At 41.1% G+C, this 16,344-nt stretch overlaps 2 protein-coding genes across 2 annotated transcripts in view; one reads left to right on the top strand and one right to left on the bottom strand.

The window, feature by feature from the left end:
• LOC129756623 (A disintegrin and metalloproteinase with thrombospondin motifs 9) overlaps positions 1-16,344 on the top strand; it is a 935,923-nt gene that overhangs the window by 726,645 nt on the left and 192,934 nt on the right. Inside the window, exon 6 of the mRNA XM_055753535.1 lies at positions 8,580-8,778. Coding sequence (XP_055609510.1) covers positions 8,580-8,778 — 199 coding nt within the window. The remainder of the gene's footprint in view (positions 1-8,579; positions 8,779-16,344) is intronic.
• On the bottom strand, positions 1,097-7,735 carry LOC129756604 (vitellogenin-A1-like). Its single transcript, XM_055753516.1, has 3 exons — positions 7,646-7,735; positions 2,532-7,571; positions 1,097-2,467 (listed from the first exon to the last, which is right to left on the bottom strand). Exons 1-3 carry the CDS (start codon positions 7,674-7,676, stop codon positions 1,230-1,232), a joined length of 6,309 nt encoding a protein of 2,102 aa, XP_055609491.1. The 5' UTR covers positions 7,677-7,735; the 3' UTR covers positions 1,097-1,229.

Below are 16,344 nucleotides of genomic sequence, written 5' to 3'. Positions count from 1 at the left end.
GGTACAACGAAGTAAAGGAAGAGCAGTAGGTTGGAAGGTAAAATGTAACTTTTTTGCATTATATATTGAAAATCAAACGAGCGGAAAACTGATATACAATGGAATCACGATTAGGCTACTTACGTACTTTTTCAGAATGCTTTATTTGTTTCGAAAAGTTGGAAGGGAGTGAGATGAGTCAAACCTGACCCAAGCCCACATAGTACATGGAAAATAACAAGTAGGCCATTGCGCTTAACCTCACTTGAAAACTCCGTGTACGTACACAGCATGCTTGCATACAAACAAACATAGTTAAAAAAATTGGCAGTTTTATACAGAATCGCAATCAAAATCATTAATTTCTCCGTCGATAGCCATTCGATTCTTTTGAGAAATGAATAAATATTGATTCATCATTCTCATCGGAACTATTTTCTTGCATTGGTTTTTGGTAGTGCTGAAATTATTCTCGATGAGTTAAGTATCAACAATATTTGAATGTGCGATCGAGACGTCCCGACTTGGGTCGAAAGACCTATCAGCCACTGGTGGGTCAAACATACATACATACATACATACTTGATTTCACTAAGCTAAAAACTAAGATCGAATCTGTGATATCTACTGCCAAAGAAACCAAAGTACATTATGGCAGCGTATAGGGACCGGATCTTTCCATTTAGTACACCGACTTGCAGAGCATGCTCAAGTTCTGCGATTTAAAACTTTTCGTCAATGACACTATAATGTTCATAGTCTAGGATGATAATATTTCTGTTCTGTTACAGAACAACGGTATTATTTTCTATTCTATCTAAATTGACATTCAAAATCTTAAGTTGACTACCTGGATATTTTGAGTGGCCTATCTTCCTCAGTTCTTGACCATTCGCCATGGTAAAAATGATAATCACCCCAAAACGGATAATTCTATTACCGACTTTCTTCTAGTTTTCTTTCAGGATTCGTTCATGAAGAAACGATCCATCGTATTTCAGACAAGTGTTTGAAGCTACCAGTTATGTTTCCTGTTTTAGGCATTGTTTTTCGGATAATTTCGGCAAAAAAGATGTTTACACAATCGATTCAAATACTAAACATGGTATTTATTCATTTGTTCTCCTCAATTTTTTTGGTTGATTTTCTGAATGCTCATTATTAACAATCTTTTTATGGTTTGTTGTAACAATATCATAGGCCTTTAAGTAGAGCTAGGGTCATTTCCAGCGTTACAGCTTTCGAAGGAATCAGTACTTGATGAACCTGTTCTTGGGGGCAGCCTGGTGCACGCAAGTTTTCGGAATCTGGACACGGATGGTGCGCGAAACGGAGCGATCCTTCAGATCAACGTTCACTCCACGGCGGATTTGCTTCTCGAAGGAGATGGCCAAACTGTCCTGGATGTCACGGCAGTGAACATCGACGAACTTCTCGACCTCATCGGATGATCCGCAAGATTGAGAGCAAGTTGGCAGTGGCTGGATGGTGAAGCACAGCATGTTGTCCTTCTTGAAGACGCGCTGAGCCTGCTGGACACGGCATTCCTTCAGGGTATCGGTCTGACGATGAGGGTGGTATTCTTTGCGCTCCTCAGAGCTGGATGAGCTGGAGTTTTCGCTGGAGGACGAAGCCTTGGAGTTCGATTCCGAGGAAGACGAAGACGAAGAGTCGCTGGACGAAGAGCTGGAGCTGGAAGAATCAACGACGTCGTGGTTGTAGAATCGGTAACGCTTGCGGCCAGCTTCCTGTTCGCTGATCACGTTTCCGAGGAAGTATTCCTCACGGACGCATTCAGACTTGGCCTGTTCTTGGTAAGCGATGTTGAAAGCCTTGGCGCGGCCTTCGCATTGCTGTCCAGTGATGGCGTACGAAGCAGCGAAGTATTCTGGTTTGCTCATGAAGCACTGATCGGGAGTGACAAAGTCGTTGTAAGATTCGCCGTCGTTGGTTCCGCACAGACCGACAAAGTTTCCGTAGTAGGATTGATCGGCAAAGATGCGAGCACGCTTGCCATCGAACACAATCTTCACATCATCATCGCGAATGCTGATCTCGAGCTCATTTCCTGGCAGAGCGTAGGCACGGAACAATGGCTGGTCACCTCCGTTGTCGTTGGTGTACAGCTCGGTGGCGTATTTCTCGTGAATCTGTTGAGGCTTGCCATTGATGTAAACCTTTGGCAGATCTTGTCCGCTTGGGATAATGTCGACGTTGTAGTCGTTCTGCTTGTACTGTCCGAGGACAACCTTGAAGTAAAGCTCGTTCTTCTCGCCAGCGCGACCCAAGATGCTGATCTGCTCATCCTCATCGAATCCGTTCTTGAAGCGGTACTCGGAATCGGGGTTCTGGAAGTGAGACTGCTGAGCGTAGTATTCGTAGTCAGGCTTCACGGCGTGGGCAAGAACATGCCAGCATGGACCCATAGAGTAATCGTAGGTCTTGTCATCGAAGGTGCTGATGTAGTTGGTGGAAACAGCGCAAGATGCTGAAATAAAAAAAAATTAAAAAGTTAATATAACCATTATCAACATCAATCAGTAACTACTCACGTTGATAGTTTCCGCGATAGGCATAGGTAGCAACACGCTCGAAAGCACTCAGCTCTGGATGGAGTCCAACGAAATACTGGGCGTAGTAGTTATCAATTGGGTAGTTTTCGATTTCGAAAGCATATTCCGGAGAGTAGAAGGAAGCGTTGAAGTAATCGCCGAAAGGAGCCAAGCTGAACTCAGCCTTGATTTGACCGTGCTTGCCAGAGAACTGGTAGTTGGACTCGTAGTATGGGTAGGCAGCGAAACGAATGAAGTCGTTGAACTTGGCAGCGAAACGCTTGGCAGTGGAACCGATATCCTTGAATTGAACATCGAATTGGTATTGATCCAGGTAGCTGGCCTGGCGAGTAGCGTTCTGGCAGGCTGGCAGTTGATATTTGCCTTGATCCATTTGCTCCTTGCACTTCTGACCGACTTCCGAGACGCGGACAAAGTGACGGAACATATCCGACTGGTAGAGTTTTCCTTGACCAGAAATTTGGGCTCCTCCCTGGCATTTCTCACCATAGGACAGTTCCCAGTTGAAGCGAGAAGTGACATCGTTGTTCAAAGCGTTCAAGAAGTTGAGCTTGGGCACATTCGGGAACTGGCTATCGGCAGTGAAGCACAGCTGGAATTGGTTTCCACGGAAAGAAACATCCTTGAAGATCGACTTTTGGCTGTCCATGGGGCTGGCAGACAAGAAGAACAGGAAACGAGCCTTCTCATCAACTGGGCTATCGGCATAAGCGGTGGTCAGAACGAATTCGCTCTTCTTCTCTTGTCCCTCGAACATGATTCCAAAGTTGAACATATCAACATCACTGTTACGGATTCCAGCAGCGGCGTTCTTGATGAATTGTTCCTGGCGACGCTGGCTGGCAACACCATAGACGAAGGGTTGAGCGAAGTTATCTTCGTTGTAGAATCCGGAATAAGCATGACGACCCTTGGGGTGCTTGACCTCTTCCTTGGCGTAGTCCTGAGCAGCATCGTTCTCCTTGTAGTTCGAGAACAGCTTAACAGTCTTGGCGGTAGAACGCTGAGCGTCGTAGTACACGTTGAACTGATGATAGTGATAGCTTTGAGAAGCGAATGGATACAACAGAGCAGAAACGTAGTCGTGTTGGTTGATCAGCTCCATGACGCGGCCAATGTTGATGAAGTCAGCATCGTACTTGGCGTGCACTCGCAGAGCAAGACCGGTCATGTGTTGGCCGAAGGTCTGTTCAAAAGACTTGGTAGTTTGTTCATTGCCGTGCACAATCTTGGCGTTGGGGCTCTCGGCAATTGGGCGCATGTCAGTGATATCCTTGAATCCAACGTATGGCCATGAGCTCAAATGGATCAGCAGGTTGTCCTTCTTGGGTTCAAGGGCTTCCAGCTCGAATTGGTGGTCGTTGTTCTCCAAGTCCAAGTTCAGCTTAACGCTCATTGGCAGGAATCCTTGAACCTTCTTCTGGTAACCGGCAATATAACGCTGATGGTCGAATGGAGTGACGAAGCCAACCTTGGCATCGACCAGACGGTGATAGACCAGGTTCACATCGACGGATCCGTTCAATACACGTGGCATATGGAGGTAGTCGTTGTTTTCAGTTTCCGGGTGTCCAGCAGGCATCTTGGCAATGTTCGGGTAGGTCTTGATGGTGGCTTCAGTCTCGAATTTGACAACGGTTGGGGTCTTCAGAGTGTACATGAACGGCAGACCAGAGGCCAATGGGAAGGCAAGAGTCACAACCTGTTGTTGGTAGAACTTGGTGATGTTCAGGTTCATTCCGTTGCGGAGATCCTCCAGGACGTCCTTGACCTTGCGTGGGAAGTTTTCGATGGTTTGGTTGTTGAAAGCATAGAAGTATTCACCATTGAACAGATTCATCATAACTTGACCTTCCAATTCCTGAGCTTCAAGAGGATCGATGTTCAGCAGCTTGGCAATGCGAGTAGTAGACCACTTTTGTGGTTCATTTTCGTAGAAACGGCCCTCCTTCTTGTCCATCTGTTGGAAGTAATCTCCGAATGATTTGCCATGGGCTTCAGCGTACTTTTCAAAGTATTCGTTTTGCTTTTCTGGGAACTGCTTGTAGTACTTGTAGTAGTAGTTGGCAGTTTTGTAGTCCTTCTCGATGATGCGGCTATCAATCTGCTTGTCGACCAGATCGATGAACGATTCCATGCTCGAAACCAAGTAGTAGAAAGTCGAGAAACGCTTGACTCCTCCCAAGTTCTTGCGAATTTGGGTGAGCACAGCGCTTGGGATGTAATGATCATCAGCAGCGATTTGAGTAGCAAACAGACGGTAAGTAAGATCAAGTTGTTTCAGAGCATAGTCACGGATGTAGTTCGACGAATATTGCAGACTGAAATCCTTTCCATCCAACAGCTTGTAGGCGGCCTTGGCGTTCTCAGCCAGTTCACTGTAGTTGTCGAATTCATCGGCCTGAGCGGCGTATTCAAGAGCGGTCTTGACAGCAGCACGAACGTACTGGCTAGGGTCCTGGTGGGTGTATTCGGCCATGCGTTGAAGCATCTCTGCTGGTGGTTCGGAACGGATCAGCAAGTGAACGGCAGCGCTACGGATTTCATTCTTCTCAGCGGTGTTCTGGTAGATCTTGAACAGGACCGAGCGAGACAATTTCGGGAAGTTCTCAACCAGTTTATCAAGAGCGACAACAAAAGCCAGACGTTGGTATTCGCTGATTGGGATTTTGCCTTCCAGGTATGGCTCAAAAACATTCAGGATTTCTGGGTGTCCAAGGTTTCCGAGAGAACGGGCATACACCTGGATCTTGATGCTGTCGGCTTCCTTAACGGCTTCACGCAGTTTGTGAGACAGCCATGGGACGATCTTGTGGGCAACGATTTTGTAGTCAGCATCAGCCAAGCGACCGAAGCTGTGGACTGGGTAGTAGTTGTAGGCAGAACGGTTGTTAACTTGAGCCTGGTTGACGAAGCTAGTGTAGGTGATCAGAGCGGTGGTGTTCAAACCTTCCTGGTGCTGGACGATGTCGGAGGTGATCAGCAGGAAGAATTCGTGCAACAGAGCTTCGGTTGGGAAACGGATGGATTGGCGCAGGGTGGCGATCACGCTGGCGGCTTCTGGTCCACGCAGTTTCTTTTCTTCGATGAATTCCTTGATGACCTTGAAGGCTGGTGGAGTTCCGGCTTCAGCAAGAGCGTCACGGAAAGTGTTCCAGGCATCGACGCGCTTGGCGAATTTTTCGCTGTGGTTGTCTCCTTCCTTGCGTTCCTTCTGGGAAACGAAGAACTTCTGGGCAACCTCGTAGATATCCTTGTAGTCCATGGTTCGGATGACACGAGACAGAATGTTGAACTTGTTCAGAGTGTTGGACTGAGGCATGATGGATGGGTTTTGCAGCTCATCGGCGATTTCCTGGACCAGCTTGATGATGGTGCGTGGAGCATCGACATTGCGAGCATAGTCGACGTTGTATCCCTTGTATCCGGTGAAGTATGGCAGGAATGGAGTTTGAGGGGCTTCCTTGAAGCTCTCTGGGATTGGCTGGTAGTAAGCTTCCTCGCTGCTCAGGGAGTTGGGCTCCGAAGAGGAGGAGGAGGAAGAGTCGGAGCTAGATGAGGAAGATGAGGAGGAGGAAGAAGATGAGGCAGAAGGGTTTCTGCGGTTCTTCTCTTGGGATTCCGAAGAGCTGGAGGAGCTGCTGGATGAGGAGTCATCGGAGCTGCTGGAGTCGGAAGAGGTATCGTTTTTGCGGCTCAGACGGTACTGATCCATCTTGTAGGCTTCGTAGTATTTCTTTTCCTTCTGGGCATCCAGATCACGACGGTTGCGGTTTCCGCGCTTCTCGACTTGCTTCAGATCTTCCTTGTATTGTTCGACTGGGCTGACCTTTGGGTTTTCCTTGGATTCTGAGCTGGAGCTTGAAGAGTCAGATGAGCTCGACGAGCTGGAGGAGTCAGATTCGGAAGAAGATGAAGAAGAAGAGGACGAGGACGATGAGGACGAAGAAGACGATGATTCGGTTTCGTTTCCTGGACGAACGGCGTTCTTCTTGTCGTTGGCCATGTTGTAACTGTAGACCAGATCAACGAACACCTGACGGTCTTCAGCTGGACCAATTGGCAGTTTCTCGAAAGGCTGAACCTTGTTCAGGGTCATGTTGACCTGAGAGTAGACGATGGCCTTCTCGTTGTTAACCAAGGATGGGGCGATCACAACCTTGTTGATGGTGCTGGACGATTGGATGGTGTAGTTGTACAGAGTTCCGGTCAAGAACATGTTGGAGACAACGGACTTGGAGGCAACATTGCCCATCTGGTTGGAGTTAGGCTTGAAGTCGCTCTCGCCGGAGAATCCGAAGTGGTATCCCATGCGCTGTTCGCATTTGTCGAAGTTCTGGGTCTTGGTGACCTGGATGAAGTACTGTCCATCTTCACGGAGCTGAGGCTGAGGAACCCATTGACGGTTAGCCTTGACCATGAATGGCTGGATTGGGTTGATATCGTACAGAGTTTCACATTCGCCAGTGACGACTGGTTCCATGACCTTGTAGACACCGTTCAGGGTGTTGTTTTCCGGCAGCTGGTTGTATTTGGACTTGATCAGGTTGGCTCCACGAGTATCGAGCTGCAGCTGACTGGCCCAGGCCTTCAGGATGTTGACCTCCTGGTTGGGAACGGTCTGTTCAACGTACAATCCCTTGATGGCTCCCTTGTGATAGCGGATGGCGAATGGCTTGTTGCTCATTGGCATCGGCTGGAACTTGAGATCGTTCCAGTACTGGAGCTCAGTGCGGTATCCCTGGGGCAGCACATCGTTGAATACGGCATACTCGGGCTGCTTGACGTAGACAACCACGTATTCCGGATCCTTCGGGCGTACCACCAGGTAGGCACGGGACACGATTCCGGTCCACTGATCGGCCAGATCAGCCAGAGCCGTCATCGTCTTAGAGGTTACATTGTAGACGTACTCGCGGTTCGGTTCCCAGGCACCGAACTCGAATCCGGTCTTGTTCTCCGGTCGGTTGTAGTAGAACTCCCGGCGGTACTCGTACTGGTAGGCAGTACTGATCCCCACTGTTTGGAAACAAGAATTTTTTGAAATTGTTAGAACTGGAGCGTTGTTTCAGCTATAATTTTTTTTGACTTACCCAGAGCGAGGAGAAGGAGCTTAGCCAACATGACGTGTTCAGTTATTCAATTCCAGTGGTACTTTCCCTGATCACCAGAGATGAAATGTAATGATTGAGATTTCAACAGGCGATATTTATACTGAATCGAATTTCAAAATTTGCTTACTAAATCCACTGATAACTTGAGTTTCAGCGAAGGATTTGTTATCAGTAATTTATAATTTTGCTAACGTTTTAGAAATTGCATCCTTAGCAGCAGCCGGGTGAGCTACTCATAGCAGCTAGGAAATTTGTAGTACGGTTTGACTTTTTTTTCTCTAGCAGCAGAAGTTCAATTAGCTTTCGTGGCCAACAATTAACAAGTCCGCAATTACGAGGTGGACATGAGATAAATCTTGTCGTACAAGGTTTGCTGGGGAGGGAATTATAAGGAAAAGGAGAAGACGGAAGACGCAAGCATCAACATCACGCCTTGTTGTTGGCTTGTTGTTCGCGTCGATAATTTATTGCACTATTCGGGATCTGCGAACATAATTTTCCATTCATTGCTGCTCTTTCTCTGTTCGAAAAATTACACCACGAGCCACACGTGACGAGCTCTAATGGGACATGTCTTGAGTTCACGCGATCTCGTCGGAGTGTTGAGGGTGCCTCGGGGGTGGAATCGGTGCCTTATTATTCACCGCAACAGATTCGCCCACGTTTATTTTTCCTGTTGCGAAGAACCGTGCAATGTTGGTTTTTTGCTCCTCTTTTTTTTTCTTTCTCCCGCGCCTGAGAAGGCGTTAAACTTTATTCGCACCTTTTCCCATGCACGTCATGATCTTTGAAACTCAACAAATTTGAGGAACGTTCTTCTTGCAGTCTACATTTTATCACACGATTCGATTTCATGTTTCTCACTATTTCTCTCTGTTTCTCCTTTTTTTTCATGTTCACTACAATGTTTCAGCGGGGTCACATTCGTACCTCCAGTGGATCGTTCTTCATCGAACCGATTCAGCAATACTCGAACGAGGACATCAACATCTATCATAGGCTGACCCGGGAACGACCAGTTCCGGTGGCCAGAAGCGGTTCCGGAATCGACGAGCTGGAAGCGACGGACAAAGATACAGCCAGTAATTGCGCCTTGGATCTCAAACAGGAAGGTAAGTGCAAAACCCTCCCGAAATTCGCTCCAGGTGATCGCAAAAGACCCCCCCTAGGGTGGCCTCCAAGAAAGATCGATTGCATCAATTCACCTTTTGTCCATTCTCTGTGATCATGTGGTGATCTTTCGGCCTTTCCTAATACCACATACAGGCACGTGTTAGGGAGCTCGACTTCATAAATTTGCCGGCTGTCGAACCGGAGTTCAAATATATCGGAGACGACGTACCTTGGGATCTAAACTTCTAGTATAGATACCTGGGGACCCATTTCAGATGCAATAAAATTCCACACTTTGGGGTCCGCGGCATTAGTTTCGCATGTATACATTGAACCCCAGTTTAGAAACGTAACGACATGTTGCATAGCAAAGAGAGAAAATGTGCGACGAAACTTATGCAATTAACGGTTACGGTTAATAAATATGTTAGCTAAATTGTCCAACATGAACCGTTTGCTTCCCCATTTGGGGAAGGAATGTAGTTCTGTCAATTTGAAATTACCGGTTTCAAATCAAATTTCAATTAGAATCTGACCAAATTGTTTTATCTTATATCACCCGTTAAGTCAACAGTTGCAAACTCGGAATTTGATTTAAAAAACTCAGAGCTTTTTTTGTTACATTAAATTTCCAATATCTGTGAGTTCTAGGATGCGCATGTCAGCGTTTATCCTGATGATTTTAGGAGACAGAACGGATTTCACTCAAATTACAAAAAAAATTGGGAGAATATTGTCATAAAATTATCGAAAAATGATTTAAAATTTTGATTTCTGCTTTCGAAAAAATTTTTTTTCCTTATTTTAGGCTTTTCTTCATTGACTATCATTTATGTTTGAGACTCTCACAGAAGAAGGGTAAAACTTTGAAAATCACCTATGACAAAAATGACAAAAATGACAAAAATGACAAAAATGACAAAAATGACAAAAATGACAAAAATGACAAAAATGACAAAAATGACAAAAATGACAAAAATGACAAAAATGACAAAAATGACAAAAATGACAAAAATGACAAAAATGACAAAAATGACAAAAATGACAAAAATGACAAAAATGACAAAAATGACAAAAATGACAAAAATGACAAAAATTTCAAAAATGACAAAAATGACAAAAAAGACAAAAATGACAAAAATGACAAAAATGACAAAAATGACAAAAATGACAAAAATGACAAAAATGACAAAAATGACAAAAATGACAAAAATGACAAAAATGACAAAAATGACAAAAATGACAAAAATGACAAAAATGACAAAAATGACAAAAATGACAAAAATGACAAAAATGACAAAAATGACAAAAATGACAAAAATGACAAAAATGACAAAAATGACAAAAATGACAAAAATGACAAAAATGACAAAAATGACAAAAATGACAAAAATGACAAAAATGACAAAAATGACAAAAATGACAAAAATGACACAAATGACAAAAATGACAAAAATGACAAAAATGACAAAAATGACAAAAATGACAAAAATGACAAAAATGACACAAATGACAAAAATGACAAAAATGACAAAAATGACAAAAATGACAAAAATGACAAAAATGACAAAAATGACAAAAATGACAAAAAAGACAAAAATGACATAAATTACAAAAATTACAAAAATGACAAAAATGACAAAAATGACAAAAATGAAAAAAATGACAAAAAATGACAAAAAAGACAAAAATGACAAAAATGACAAAAATGACAAAAATGACAAAAATGACAAAAATGACAAAAATGACAAAAATGACAAAAATGACAAAAATGACAAAAATGACAAAAATGACAAAAATGACAAAAATGACAAAATGACAAAAATGGCAAAAAATGACAAAAATGACAAAAATGACAAAAATGACAAAAATGACAAAAATGACAAAAATGACAAAAATGACAAAAATGACAAAAATGACAAAAATGACAAAAATGACAAAAATGACAAAAATGACAAAAATGACAAAAATGACAAAAATGACAAAAATGACAAAAATGACAAAAATGACAAAAATGACAAAAATGACAAAAATGACAAAAATGACAAAAATGACAAAAATGACAAAAATGACAAAAATGACAAAAATGACAAAAATGACAAAAATGACAAAAATGACAAAAATGACAAAAATGACAAAAATGACAAAAATGACAAAAATGACACAAATGACAAAAATGACAAAAATGACAAAAATGACAAAAATGACAAAAATGACAAAAATGACAAAAATGACAAAAATGACAAAAATGACAAAAATGACACAAATGACAAAAATGACAAAAATGACAAAAATGACAAAAATGACAAAAATGACAAAAATGACAAAAATGACACAAATGACAAAAATGACAAAAATGACAAAAATGACAAAAATGACAAAAATGACAAAAATGACAAAAATGACAAAAATGACAAAAATGACAAAAAAGACAAAAATGACATAAATTACAAAAATTACAAAAATGACAAAAATGACAAAAATGACAAAAATGAAAAAAATGACAAAAAATGACAAAAAAGACAAAAATGACAAAAATGACAAAAATGACAAAAATGACAAAAATGACAAAAATGACAAAAATGACAAAAATGACAAAAATGACAAAAATGACAAAAATGACAAAAATGACAAAAATGACAAAAATGACAAAAATGACAAAAATGACAAAAATGACAAAAATGACAAAATGACAAAAATGGCAAAAAATGACAAAAATGACAAAAATGACAAAAATGACAAAAATGACAAAAATGACAAAAATGACAAAAATGACAAAAATGACAAAAATGACAAAAATGACAAAAATGACAAAAATGACAAAAATGACAAAAATGACAAAAATGACAAAAATGACAAAAATGACAAAAATGACAAAAATGACAAAAATGACAAAAATGACAAAAATGACAAAAATGACAAAAATGACAAAAATGACAAAAATGACAAAAATGACAAAAATGACAAAAATGACAAAAATGACAAAAATGACAAAAATGACAAAAATGACAAAAATGACACAAATGACAAAAATGACAAAAATGACAAAAATGACAAAAAAAGAGTTTCCATTTAGATGCCATTTGTTTGGATGATCCCTTCTTATCGCCTACATCCTGACTGCAAAAACGTTAGCTGAGCGAGTCAGGTAGTTGAACGACCTGATCCAGATGTCCGTCCAGGAGGATGTTGATAAGATTGAACCATTTAAAATTTGCACCAAGGCAGCTTAATCGACAAAAATCTTATCGCCAGCTTTGATCGGATGAACGAAACATCTGGAAGATTACAGTTGGGTGATAGTGATCTTCAAAACTTTTAACAGATGATTTCAAGTCCTCAGATGATCAATGGAGGACGAAATGAATGAAAATATTGTTATTATTGTGTTTAGTGTACATTATTTCCTTTTGTTGGTTAGTGTCTGTTGTGGAAACGAATGACAAGAGACGCTGACTTGCAACTTTCGAGTTGAATTGAGGTTCCAATCCCTACTCATTGATGGAAACAGATCATTGTTTCCGATCCTGCTTAATAGAGTAGGGCAGTAGGACGGAATCATTTGTTTTTGTATGGGCTACCAGCTTCACTAAGAACTTGGATTGTTGATTCCCTATTTTTTTTTAAATATCAGTTGGAGATGATCTCCGAGTAGGAGGAAGTGTTCACCAATCATCAGTGTAAAATTTGAGATGATTTGGTTGATTCCTGAGTTAGCCAACGCGTCATCCAGAAAATTCAAATAAACTTGAAATGAAGTTTGTCGTTGATTTTTGGGTTTGACTTTTAACCATTTCAAGATAATAAATTTGAATCCATTGAAAAGTATGAAATAAAAATTGTATCACATCGGATATCTTTTCTGGGGTACAAGTTAACCCTTCGTTTCAAAAAGTAACAAATTTGCAACAATTAATGTATGGAAAAATGGAAAAAATGTATTTTATTTATTTTTTTTTTCTTGATGTACACATAATTTCCTGTTTAGAATAATTTTTGAGGGAAAATAAAAAATCATCAAACGAAGGGTTAAGTTTGTGCTTTGTTCACATGAATTACTGCAAGAATTAAGGAATATTTTTCATCCAAAGTTAATTTGTTTGCAACTTTCAGTACATCTCTGGCGATTTTTGAAAAAAAAAATTTCCCACGAAAATTTCCATAAAAAATTGAAACTTGTTGCGCAAATTCAGGGCTGAGTGGATCGCTTTCAAAATTTTTATTGCTTTTTCTGGCAGCAAAAATAACAAAAAAGAGTTATGGGAGGTATGAAAATTTGAATTTTTCGTACAAAGCTTGAATCGATCTAAGGGCCGTACAGTCGAAGTTGCTGATATAACAACACATCCAATCAATGTATTTTGAGGGTAATAGGCTTTGAACATGAGGCATGAGAAAATTTTATAAAATTAGAACAAAAAAAATCATCTGGGGTTTTGAAATATTTTGAATTCAAGGCTGGTAATTTTCAGTCAATTTCGTTAGATCCTGATTAACGTCTAGTAGTCAATGTCGTTGGTAGAGTATCAAAGTCGTCTACAAATTGGATGACTAATAGTGTTTTCGTTTATTGGCAGTGGAAACCTAGTTACCCACGAGTTTTGCCCTAACTGCTGTTATTACGTTCGGTTATTAATTCAGAAGTCCACTAGTTTTGCCCGAGATTTGAACCTCAAGCAGGCGGTTGCACCCCGTAAAAATTGTCAGTGTTGGGGGTAAGCATAAGGGTGAGTATAGCAACCATATATTTGCATCGTCCCGGGTAACGATTCTGTTTGTTTATTCAGAAAAAGTTTTGCCCCGCGCGAGTGGAGATAAACGAAAACGGCATAAGCTACAATGTCAGTCAGGCAGCAATGTCAATATTAAATGACATTTTTGCCCACCAATTGTATCAACCTGTATACAAATCTCAGGGGGCTTCGACAAGGTGATGGTCTATCCTGCATGATGTTCAACGTGGCGCTAGAAGGTGTTATTCGACGAGCGGTGGGCGAAATGCGGGGCACGATTTTCAACAGATCCAGTCAACTTATCTGCTTTGCCGATGACATTGATATAGTCGGCAGATCATCTGCGGCGGTGGAGGAGATCTACCGCAAACTGAAACGCGAAGCAGGAAGGATTGGGTTGATGATTAATACGTCCAAGACGAAGTACATGCTGGCCTGCGGATCCGAGACCGACCGAACCCGCTTGTCCAGTAATAACAAGGTCACGATCGACGGCGACGAGCTGGAGATAGTCGAAGACTTTGTCTATCTCGGCTCACTGGTGACCGCAGACAATGACACCAGCCGCGAGATCCGGAGGCGAATTATCAGCGGAAGTCGTGCCTACTATGGACTCCACAAGCAACTGCGGTCGAGAAGACTTAGCCCTCGCACGAAGTGTAACCTGTATATGACGCTCATTAGACCGGTTGTTCTCTACGGGCACGAGACATGGATATTGCTCGAGGAGGACCTGCGTACACTCGGAGTATTCGAGCGACGAGTGTTAAGAACCATCTTTGGCGGCGTACAGGAGAACGGAGTGTGGAGGCGAAGGATGAACCACGAGCTCGCGCGACTCTACGGCGAACCCAGTATCCAGAAGGTGGTAAAAGCTGGCCGGATACGCTGGGCGGGACATGTTGCGAGAATGCCGGACAACTGTCTTGCAAAACAGGTGTTCGCTACGAATCCGGTAGGAACAAGACGAGCGGGGGCGCAACGAGCGAGGTGGTTAGACCAAGTGGAGCGTGATCTGGCGAACGTGGGGTGCCCGAGAAATTGGAGAACGGTTGCCATGGACCGAGTGAATTATAGGAATTATGTTCGTCAAGTTATGTCGTGAGACGGAATACTATGTAAATAAAAAAATAAAAATAACAAATCTCAGGTGGCGATGGAAATCCTGTGCTAAGTGTTAGTAAAAGTTTTTTTTTGTAAACATTGTAACCATGACAATCGTGATGTCAGTTGCATTTTCAAATAAACAATCAACCGCAAAAACTAGAGAAATAAAATCAATTGCTATTTACGATTCTCGCCTAGGGTACATAAACATCCTGGCAAGTGACGTAGGCTTTGTTTACCTTTTTACTTTTTGAATAACGAGTTTTGGAATAGTGTGCGTGTTTGTTCGCCACCTTGCTTTCAGCAATGAGGTAGCAATTGTATCACATATACAGCCAACTTTTTTTTTCATTATCTGGCTGCATTTAACTTTAGGTTTAAGTTGCCGCTTAGTTACTAAAATGTAGTTGTTGACTGCAACAAGACGAAAGTCGTAACAAGCAAAATGTGTTTAATTCAACTTGGTCATAAAATTATAAGCTTATGTCGACCTAGGTCAGGCTAATAGAAATTTTGCTGCAGCATTTTTGCAGCATTTTTTACTTTTTGACAAAAAATGAGCACGTTTTGAAAAGATTTGTAATCGTTTATGATAAAAATTCGTACCTGAACCAAACAAAATCAACAAAGCTGTTGATTCATAGATGAGGCATGCTCAGTTTGGTGAAACTCGTAACTTATCCAATGCAAAACTCTCTCATCGACTTAAAAAAAAAGTTTTAAGAATGGTCATTCTAATGAAAAAAATTTGAGGCCTGCTCACTGGTCGGTGATTTAATCGGATCAAATTGACATTTCGCCTTTTTTGTTTTTTTCTTCTGTTTTCTACCCCTGGATGTCGACAACCAAAGCTTCGTGTCGCATGACATAGACATTGAACCTGTATCGAGCATTAAATGCGGCTAATGCGCCAACAGAAAGAACTTTTGGGGAAAAACGAGTACAAAGTTTGACAGCACCATTAGCTTCCATCTCACCCAGCTCATAAATCCATTTGTTTACATTCGGCGCATTTATCTTTTTTAAAATTCATAACCGAATTGCTCTTTAAATAAATTTAAAAAAAATAGAATCATAAATAAAATGCACGAGGGAAGCCATACATTATAGATATCCAATGTTTTTGTATTCTACATTTGAATGGAATGGAAATTAAAAACTGAAAATTATTGTTTTTGGAAAGCTTTCGCGGTTATCTAATGAGTAAACTTTTATTCTATGGCTAGTTGACCCGGTATGCTTTGCTACCCCTCCCACGGAAAAAAATAAGTTTCGTTAAAATTATTATAACTAAACCATACTTCTTGTTAAACTTCAACTTGATTCACAAGCGAACTATTTTTTGTGGCAGTGAGCGAGTCTCCACATAAATTGAAGGTTGAAGGAGCCACCAGTTAGAAAAAAAGGAGGGATGTTCAATACAATAAATAAAACCTTAAAAAAATCGCCCCTTTTTGAAGCGGAAGGAGTATTTAAATACAGGAAAACTCGACATTTGATACATTGCAGCATTGGTTTTTTTACATTTATTGAGGATGTCTTCATTAATTAAAATGGAAAGCGACTTTCAATACAATACGAGGCCATTTTCTATATATTTTTTTCAAAAATTTGTATTTTTCCCTTCGAACGTAACAGTATGTCAATAAAAATTTTAAAATCAGTAGAACAAATCAACAAATATAGTTCAAAATATGAAGAATCGGTTGGCATCATCATGCCATC

This window comes from Uranotaenia lowii, chromosome 3, assembly GCF_029784155.1.
Source record: "Uranotaenia lowii strain MFRU-FL chromosome 3, ASM2978415v1, whole genome shotgun sequence".
In the NCBI taxonomy this organism is placed as follows: domain Eukaryota; kingdom Metazoa; phylum Arthropoda; class Insecta; order Diptera; family Culicidae; genus Uranotaenia; species Uranotaenia lowii.
The sequence above is the reverse complement of the archived record's forward strand: the minus strand, read 5'-3'. Positions and strand labels throughout refer to the sequence as shown.